Source organism: Pinus tabuliformis, chromosome 8, assembly GCF_031772625.1.
Source record: "Pinus tabuliformis cultivar Carrire ecotype Pingquan chromosome 8, CPIR1, whole genome shotgun sequence".
Taxonomy (NCBI): Eukaryota; Viridiplantae; Streptophyta; class Pinopsida; order Pinales; family Pinaceae; genus Pinus; species Pinus tabuliformis.
Genome location: NC_142294.1, coordinates 1,670,409,933 through 1,670,420,510, shown reverse-complemented (window position 1 = coordinate 1,670,420,510; position 10,578 = coordinate 1,670,409,933). Strand labels below are relative to the sequence as shown.

Sequence of the window (10,578 nt, the reverse complement as noted above, 5' to 3'; positions counted from 1 at the left end):
ATGAGATATGAACCTCAAAACTCCTCTTTTTCACTTGCTTAGAAGTCTGAGTTGCTTGAGCGAGTCCCTAAGTGCCTCCTTCTCACACCTATATATAGTGTGATTGACTTGTTAGGTAAACTTGACTCGGGGAAAGAGTCAAAGTTGATCAGGTCAAGAATAGTGGTTTTGGGCCCATGATCTTTTGGTTGCCATGGTTTTGTGCCTATGGAATTCATGTAATGGAGCCTTTAAAAGGCTAGGAGAAACTTTGTTGTAATGGGACAAGGGATGTGCGCAGTGAAGGCTCACTTGGCTAGCTTGGCCATGGATTTGGCCAAGTATCTAAAGGAATTTTGCTAGGTGGGTTTTTCTCCAAAGTTGGGGTTTTCCTAGAGTAAAGATGGTGTCATGCATGTTTGAGTTTTGTTGTTATGTTAATGTTTCTCTCGGTAAAAAAATTTTTCTCTCGTGTCGTAATTTTTTTAACATTTGATATAAGAGCCAGAGGTTTATGGCTTGTCTACTTGAATCTGATGTTAGAGCCAAACTGTTGGCTTTAGAGAGACGCCTTTGTTGCCAAGGGTTTATTCGGCCGAGAAGATTCGGAGATGGTGGGAAGTAAAATGATTTGATCTATGGTTGGTCTATATATTGATTTGATACAATTCAAAGGGCCCAGAAGCGAATGGGTACAAACTAATCTTTTGTTTGTGTGACCACTGCTGCAACAATGGCAAGTTGTGAAATACAGTGGTACACTTTCATTGGGGGGAAATATCATCGTCAAAGCCTCACAACAACCAGTTGCCAGGAGTCGGGGCTAGAGTTAATGGCGAGGCGCAAGTGACAATGAAGGAAGGAGGCCACCAAGATGTCGTTCATTTCAACGAGTACATTGCCAAGATATGGACTAGATCAAGTGCTATACTTGATCGAATTTTCGCAGATCCTGAGATGTTTTCCAAGAACAAGGACTTGGAAGTGATCCACTACTGGTGGGCAAATGTTGGGTGCTCTCGGATGTGTTTTCTCGAAGCTCCTGGCCAGAAACGGAGTAAAGTTCGAGGAGGCAGTGTGGTTCAAGGCAAGAGCTTAGATATTTGGTGAGAAAACCTCTGATATTTGCAAACCCCAAGCCAGAAGAAGTCGAGGTTTTCCAAGAGAAAGAAGTTGAAAATAGGAAATGAGATTGATGATAATAAGAATGGAAGCACGAAAGGTCCTCTTAAGGCTACGGATCCTCGCTCAGCTGTTATGAGATGTGTCACTCGATGTTGTCAAGGAACCAAGAATTGGAAGATGGGATTCTTGAGAAATTTTGGCAGATGCTATGAGAGGGGATTTATCATGATTGTAATAAACCTCGATGGAAAGCTCTTGCAAAGCATAGAAGAGGCCATGAGATCCATGTACACTTAGCTACGAGAAAAAATATCACATAAGAGGATTTTAGTCCAAGGTAGACTGCAGGTTCATTTTGTGCAAAATGAAGGGTGAGGTTTGTCGGGGGATGAGGTAGAGGATAGAATCATAAAATCCATGTGGAGGATGAAAGTTCCATGAAGGCAATGATGGAAGGAGAACCCATGCATCTAGGACCATAGAGAACATCGACCACAACGTTAAGTTTTTTTGAGGATTGGATCATAGTCCTGTGGTATAGAGTATTAAGCTAAAGCATGATGAAGGGTCATATTTTGGGTAGCCACATAAAGATTGGAACAGGGAGTACCTGATGAGTGAAGCGAGAGAAAGATGGTATTTTAGTCAATCCTTAGCGATATTAGTTGGTTAATAGAAATGATCAGAGTTTTCAATGCGTTGAATGAGCTAAGTGGATGGAAACTACTCAGGGCATTGATCATGGTGTGAGCATGTGTGGCTTGTTGGTTTTAAGAGGGGAGCAGCAAGACAAAGGAGCATCAGATGTGTAAAAACAAGAGGATGGTCATATAAGGGAGAGCAGCAATAAATAAATTTTCAAAATATTATTATAAAGGAGTCAAATTTTTTATTGCATGTAAATGGGCATACTGTTATAATACCCAATAAGGCATGCGTACCCCTTGGAAATTGTTGGTAAACTTTGGTGTTAGACCTAGGTGATAGGGGGGCATGCAAATACCCTGGGTATAAACTTTGACGGGGGTAAGGGCTAGTGTGAACGGGGTTGACTCACTTGACTGGTTTGGCAGGATTTGGTCAAAGGAGACCCCAAAGTCAAGGTTTTAACTGGGTCAACTTGTGTTTGGCAGGGTAATAAATTCAAAATTCATATCTCCTCAACCATGATGAGTTAGAGGGTATGCCATATATCATTGGAAAGGTCTTGAAATGTATTATTTGGCTATGTAATCTTCTCTTGCATTTGGACAACCTTTAACATCAATAACAACCATTTTCAATAGGTAGAATGTTGGGTATGTGTTATTTTCTTTGCACAACCACCTACACACAGTACGTTGCATTGAGCACAACTGGGGGAGGTGGGAAGCCCCTCCTATTCATGGAGTTTTAGGGGAAATCCCCCCAAAAAAAATATTGAGAGGTTTTGTGGATTTGTTTTTTACCGTTTTCGGTACACAATTTTGGCCTTTAGCAGTTTTGTTGTGCATAGTGGTTTAGCCAATGGTTTTGTAGTTTAGTTAAGGAACTATGATTGTATGCTAATCCAAGATAAATGGATTGGTGGTTTATGTGTTGAAAGTAGTAGCGAGAAAAGTCCTTCTTTGACTTGTGCTTTAGTCAAAGAGACCACAACCACTTTTTCCTTATAGCATGCACGAGTTCCTAAAAGTTAGGATGAGTTCCTATAAATTAGGATAGTTCATGAAGCAATTTGATAGATGTGCAAGGGTGGAAGGCTTAGTTTTTTGTCTTCTAGTGTGAGTTAGAATTGGAAAAGACAAGTGATTCAGTCTCAAGTTCTAAATCGAGGCGAGGGGAGTTGCATGAGTCAGTTGGACTTCGTTAACTCAACAATCACAAGTTCGACTTCCAAAAATAAACTTGCCAGATTTAGCTAATGTGAATTGCTTACAAGGAGGATGCAGGCACAAAATTGATCATTGTTTTGTGGGCATGAGTTGGTCAGACAAGGCAATAGAGAGCATGATTTTGTGTGCAAAAGCTTGTGTGTGGGAAGGGCTTACTAAGGAGAAACTTGTGCGCGGTTGATATAGGAGAATTTCCTTGGGATTTACGCTATGAATTAAGGAGAATTCCCTAAAGAATTGGAGCTTCCTATGGGATAAGGTTGTCATTGATGTCAATATGATATCCAACGTTCTTGAAGCAAGCTCCATGTAAATGGTGTCATTAATGATGGCAAGCCCTAGAAGGTTGATGATGGCAAGCCCAAGAAGGTTGAAAAGCCTTAGAAGGATCATATAGCCCTAGAAGGTTAGCAAGACCTAGAGTTGTTGAAGCAAGGTCTAATGAATGGCAATAATGTCTGATGGATAAACATATATGGAAAGAAACCCTAGTTCTATGAAGAAGATGCCCTAGCATTTTTCAAGCCATATGATAAAACCCTAGCAGCATGGAGAAACCCTCAAACAGGGCTGCTATGGAAGACATTCTTATGGAAGAAAAATTGATATCATTGACAATAGAGACAATTTCTTGGGAAGATGTTTGCACTAGCTTGTAGAGGGCTTGTAGCCCTTTCCAATGAGTACTCACTCCGAACTCGCCCTCTTACTCCTTGTTATTGAGGAGATTTTGACTTTTGAAGTGAAAAAAACTCAAACTGTCAAGCCTACAAAAATCGGCTCTCTTCCCAACAGACATGTCTCTTGGCAAGTGAGAAATGTGTATAAATACAAATTCGGACTACTCAATTGAGCACCCAATTTGGTGAAGGTTAAGTGAAGAAGAGTGAGAACAAAGAAGAATTTGGAACACTGCTGCAGAGGAGAATTTCAGGCCATGTCTATGAAGGTTTATTGGGCATTTACTGTGATAATTCTAAGGTATTTCTGAGGAGAATTCAGTCTCCCTCAGTAGAGAAATTCAGACTGCTTCTATAGGAAAAATTGTGGGCTTCTTTTGGTGACAAATCTAGGCTATTTCAGTGAAGGATTTTGGGCTAAGTCATTGATTATATTGGTCTACTTTTATGAAGGATTTTGGGCTATAACTCCAGAACAGTGGACTCTCAGACCTGTACCAGAACTGTGGATCTGTGGCTTAACATTCCCTACAATCTCGTACTGTGGCAAGCAGCATAACATTCCTTACACCGTGACTTTAACCTCGGACTGTGGAGAAGGATCACCTTGGCCTTGTGACTGACCAGAGCTTAACCTTGGATTGTGGAGCCCAATAATTAGGACTGTAATCTCGGCCCTGTGAGGCCTGTAACTTTCAAACCTGAGGTCTTTTGGACCCCTAACTTCCAACAGGCCTGCAATCTCTGGCCCCCATTGTAACAGTCCTGAAAATTGTGAAAATTCGGCCCTAACAGAGCTCGAATTTCCTCAGTTTTAAACTCGGACTATGGATTCCTTGATCCTTAAGACTTCAAGCTCGGACCAACACCTTGACTCGACACTGTGGCAGTAATTACTTCAGACCTATGGCAGTGGATGATCCTCAGATATGTGGCCTGTTCTCTGCATTGTAAACTTAACCCCGAACCTGTTGCTAGCAATATCATTTCAGACCTGTGGAGTATTTGCTAACTTCTAGCAGTTTGGTATTGTGACATTTGGTTGGCAGCTTGGGCACCTCTTAAAAGGAAATCCATTAGGCATCATTTAGAGGACAGTTGGAAGAAGAATTACAATTGAAGTATATATGTGAAGAGGGGTTGTTGATGAAGCATCATAGGAGTACACCTGGAAAAAGAGTTGTTGAAGAAACACCATTGGAAAACACCAGTAAAGAGGAGTTGTTTAAGGAGCAGACCCTTGAAAAGGACTATAGCTAGCTGGCCTTGAAGTGAAATTTTGAAGCAGCTTTTGACGATACTTGGATCACTTGTGAAGTGACCTTGAAGACTTGTTTGTGAGGACTCTTCTGGAGCAGTCTTAGAGCATACATCGTTGCCCTTGGAGCTTTGACTTTGAAAATTTCTTTGGAGCATATTGGAGACCATATTGAGCATCTTGCAGGCTTGTTGATGAAGCATCATTAGCTGGAGCATTTGAGTAGTTGTATTGAGTATTTGTTGAAAAGGCTTGTGGAAGCATCCTTGAGACACTTTATGGAGACGTGATGGATGATTAAAGCCCCAATGAAGTAGTTGTGCAGAAGACAGCTTAGGTGTTGGAGACACCTACTAGAGTTGCTGGTGTTGACCATCATCTTTGGAGCTGAACTACAGAATTGTTGAAGATCCCTTGCAGTAGCCATTGAATATTTTGGGATCTTGTTGAAGCAGTCCCCAGAGCATTGTGAAGCTTATTGAAGACATTCATTGAAGGATCATTGAAGACCCTCTCGTTGCCTTGGTTGAAGACATTCTTGGAGACATGCTTTGAAGACCTTCTGGAGATGACATTTGGGACTTGTTTAAGATGGTTTTGGAAGTCTTGAGGAAGCATTGAAATTACCTTGAAAATTGGAGCAGATTGAGAGGGAGCTCTAGAGGATTGGAGACCTCACACAACGTTGGAGCCTTGTGGAAAACCAGGCCGGAGCCTGAATCATTGAGAGGATTGGAGTCCTCAAGAAGACCAAGTTGGAGCTTGGCATAGTACAGGTTGTAGCCTGGTTTGAAATCGAAGATTGGAGTCTTTGTCTAGGGTTGGAGCCCTGGAGGAATTATAAATGTTATTGTACAAATTGGAACTTGTATTGCTGTAAAAGAGGATCGGAGTCCTTGTCATTCTTATTAATAAAATTACTCTTCTATTGTACATTTTTGTGACTATTGTGCATTTTTGTTTTGTAACAAAGTGACCCTAACTGATATAATTAACAATCGTAAAAAGAAATATTGATTCACCCCCCCTCTCTGTATTTCCAACACTCCATATGCGCAAGGATTTAGGATAAGTGAGCTGGAATTAGGGGCTCCAAAAGTGCGCAAGGAAATAGGGAAGCATGATTAGGGTTCTTGCAATTAGGAAAAGCAGAGAGAACAAGATTGTTTTCTATTGAAACAAGGTTGTATTGTAAGAGATCTATTGCTCAAAATTTCTACCAATAAAATTCTCAAACAAGTAGAGGGTTTTCCCAGTTGGATTCCTAGAAAATATTGTTTTTGTCATTGTGGTACTATGTTTATTTCTGTTCCTATTCCGCTGCAAACAAGTAGAGAAATTTTGTGTCCTAGTGAAAACAAACTAGTTTTTAGATTGTTCACTAGAGCAATTGCAGAATTTCAAATAAATTCTACATTATGGATGCCACAAGTTATATATATATACATATATTTTGAAAAACCATTTGGTTTTCTCAATTTGGGTTTCCAAGGTAAAATTTCCATGTTAATGTGTGTGTTTGTCATTGCATCTTTTATGTTTTATTATAAATCTGTTTATAACAATTAATTGTACAGGGTTAAAACCTACAATATAGAGATCATGTGGTCATTATTGAGGACATGTGATTTGGATGTATGAATGTATTTGGATATTTGAAGTTGGTTCTCCCATTCTTTGAGTTATTATATAACTTACCTCTCTTATCTATATTATGGAGTTGTGCTTCATGCTTACATTGGCGTACATGGTGTGTAGTTCTAGTTTCTTATGATATTTTGAGTATTTGTATTATAACATCCTCAGGGTCATATAATATACAACCATATATGCCTCCCTTAGGATCATATCAAACATCAAAGCAAGATTGGGCATGAAAGATCTACTTCTAATTTTATAAAGAAAAATTAAAACAGAACAAGATGGAAGAAGCAAGCAAAATCATACAGGCGCCATGCCAAATTTACAACCATCCGTCTTCATGTAGAACCAACATTTTCATTGACCAGGCCTTTCAGAGCATGCTTTCCATCTGGGTACTGCTTGACAGCAGTTGCAATGTTGGAGGCCCCATGCCTGAGGATCCCTGCAGAAATGGAGAAAAAGTTCCCTGAATTCCAGAAGCCGTTGCATCCGTTTGGGATGTGGGCCCATAGATTATCAGAAAAGGTAATTGAACCCACCTGCCCTTGCTGCGAATAAAATATCTTAAGACTAAAAAAGGAATGGTCCATGAATGATATCATTTCAAGGATGCTTACCCATGACAGCTAAAAGGGAATGGTCCGTGAATTGCATTATCAGGCATTATCAGGTAGGCCAAAATCATCCCTGCACTTCATCAATTGCAATTCACTCACTGCTAGTGAAGGTTGTCAAATGCAATTCAGCAATATTTTTACACAGGCTATTGTTTGCTGCTGAATATGTCATCGTGTCATGACAAACCCTCTTTAGGATCTCATGCAATGGTCCACTGGCCTCTTCAGTTGTGCCTTCTTGCATAGTCCATCTACAAGGTTGATTTATGTAGTCATACCGGGTAGATGACAAATATCCCTCATCTATTTAAATAACTGTATTGCCTCTTTATTATTACCCACTTTGCAGAGTCTGTCAATCAATGAGTGTTGTATGTAACAACATCAAGCCTTAAACCCTATTTTGGCATCTCATTGAAGATTTGTTGAGCTTCATCAGTTCTGTGATGCTTACAGAATCTATATATTAATGTATTATAGCTAACTACGTCAGGCCTGCAATTTTTTTCTGATATATTTTGAAAGAGCTCCCTGGCCTTCTCCAGATTAGCCACCTGGCAAAACCCATTTATAAGTGTTGTGTATGTGATTTGATTAGGCTGATGGCCTACTTGGACCATAACATCTAGCAACCGGAGAGCTTTTTGAAGCTCGCCTTCTTTGCAAAGACCAGAAATAAGAGCATTGTATGTAACAACATTTGGATTGTGCCCCTTATCCAACATCTCATGGAGCACTTTGGTAGCCTCCTGCCATTGCCTGCCCTTGCAAAAATGATCAATAAATGCAGTGTATGTGACAATATCAGGATATATATTTTTGTTGGGCATTTCATAGAAGAGCTTCCTAGCCTCCTCCAGCTTGCCTTCCTTACAGAAACCATCAATAAGCGCATTGTAACTGACAACATCATGGGATATGTTTTTATTGGGCATTTCATAAAAGAGCTTCTTAGCTTCTTCCAACTTGCCTTCCTTGCAAAAGCCGTCAATAAGTGTATTGTATATGACAACATCCGAGCATATATTTTTGTTGGCCATTTCATAGAACAGCTCCATAGCATCATGCAACTTGCCTTCATTGGAGAGACCATCAATAAGCATATTGTATGTGATAATATCAGGGTATATGTTTTTTTCGGGCATTTCATAGAAGAGCTTCCTAGCCTCCTCCAACTTGCCTTTCTTACAGAAACTATCTATAAGTGCATTGTATGTGACCACATCAGGGGACACGTTTTTGTTTGGCATTTCATAGAAAAGCTTTTTAGCCTCTTCCAACTTGCCTTCCTTGCAAAAACCATCTATAAGAGCATTGTATGTGATAACATCAGGGCAAATGTTTTTGTTTGCCATTTCATAGAAAAGATTCTTAGCCTCGTCCAACTTGCCCGCCTTACAGAAACCGTTCAGAAGTGCATTGTATGTGACAACATTAGGGCATATGTTTCTGTTCAACATTTCATAGAAAATCTCCCTAACCTCATCCAACTTGCCTTCTTTAGAGAGGCCGTCAATAAGTGCACTGTATGTGACAACATTAGGGCATATGCTTTTGTTGGACATTTCACAGAAGAGCTTCCTAGCGTCGTCCAATTTGCCTTCCTTGCATAAACCATCTATGAGGACAGTGTATGTGACGGCATTAGGATATATATTATTGTTGGGCATTTCATAGAAAAACTCCATACCCTCGTCCACCTTGCCGTTTTTGCAAAGACCATCAATCAGAGCAGTCAATGAGATAACATCGGGGTTAGGCCCTTCTTTTAACATATGATACAACAGTTTCTTGGCCTCTTCGAGCTTACCTTCTTTGCACAGTGGATCGATGAGGCTGTTAAATGTGATTGTGTTGAGGTCATAGCCTATTTGCAATATGAAGCCCAGCAACCCGAAGGCCTCGCGCGTTTTCCCTGCCTTGCAGAGCCCATCTATTATTGTGTTATATGTATAAAGATCAGGAACCTGTCGCTTGCTCAGCATTTTCTTGTAAAGTTTGAGAGCGTCCTCCATCCTGCCCACCCTGCAAAGCCCTTTGATGAGGGTACTGAAGGTTATGATATCTGGCGTATATCCATCTGCTTCCATTCCTTCAAACACTTTGAATGCATAGTCCAATCTACCTGTTTGACAGTAACAATTGATGACAATGTTCAAAATTATTAAATCTGGCACGATGTCTGCTTCAATCATAAGTGCATAAACAGACAATGCTGATTCATGTCGATTCCGTTTGACTAGGCTGCTCAATAAAAGACTGCAGGTGATAAGAGTGGGGACGGATTTAGATTTAGCTGAAAGCAGCTGCTTGAAGATATACACTGCTTCTGGAATCCTGTTAGCCTGACATAATGACTTAATGTGCATGTCTGCGGGGGTATTGAAAGTGTGGAAGTATTGTTGCGGAATGGTATGGGCAGGTGAATTCTTCTTCCATAGGCAAAGCATCGTCTTCCTCCTCGCAGTTGTCGCCATGACCATTGTGTAGGGTGAGTAACAATCTAAAACCCGCTGTATAGAGCATACATTAAAACCCTAAAACCTACTGCCTCAGCCTTTTGGAACAGTACGCAACAAGCGAAGCAGTGATAAAACTCCTGTCTCAGCCTTTTCGAACAGTACGTAATAGTGGTCAATGGAGATATAAATGAATAAAAGCTTCCGTTGGCGAAATTTTGAATTTAAAAAAAAAAAGGATTGCCCCATTCACTCCATGCTATTTTCAGTGCGTTTACCAGCGATCGAGAAAAAGTTTTATTGCTTGCAGCATCTGTAATTGAATTACTGTGTAGGTTCGAAGATTGATTTCAATTTTCAGTTGTGACATCTTACATTGATTTCAGTTTTCAATTGTGTTAATTGCGCTTTTTCTAAACTAGTTGGATTATTATTGAGATGCATAATGCTTACTTTTCTTAAATTATGGTCTATGTTACGGAACATAATTGTTTCTAAATATAGCTATAAATATGACAGTTACTAAATTATTATTATTATTTAATATAAATTTAAAAGTTGTGAGATAAAATTGGTAATGAGTTATTTTGCAGTGAGATTTCAGTGAATCACTATTATTTAATATTAATTTTTTTATTATATATATATATATAATTTTTTTATCAAAATAATAATAATAATTTTAAAACTATAATAAGTTATATGAAATTCATTACTTTTATTTAATATTAATTTTATATATATATATAATTTTTTTATCATAATAATAATAATTTAAAATTATAATAAGCTATATATTAAATTGGTGTATGTGATTCTTTATTTATGGGATTTTTTTCTCTTAACCATTTGATTGATAAAGTTTGTAAAGGTGTACTCATCAACCCTAGATATAGCCCATTCTAGTTAAATATTCTTGATGTTACAGTGGTAGCATAAAGG

The 10,578-nt window shown here is 39.1% G+C and overlaps 1 protein-coding gene across 1 annotated transcript; it reads right to left on the bottom strand.

The window, feature by feature from the left end:
* Positions 1-6,835: 6,835 nt before the first annotated feature.
* On the bottom strand, positions 6,836-9,956 carry LOC149242596 (uncharacterized). The gene is made up of 2 exons (XM_089367704.1): positions 7,178-9,956; positions 6,836-7,026 (listed from the first exon to the last, which is right to left on the bottom strand). The coding sequence occupies exon 1, from the start codon at positions 9,658-9,660 to the stop codon at positions 7,576-7,578; it is 2,085 nt and encodes a 694-aa protein (XP_089223830.1). The 5' UTR covers positions 9,661-9,956; the 3' UTR covers positions 6,836-7,026; positions 7,178-7,575.
* Positions 9,957-10,578: the final 622 nt, after the last annotated feature.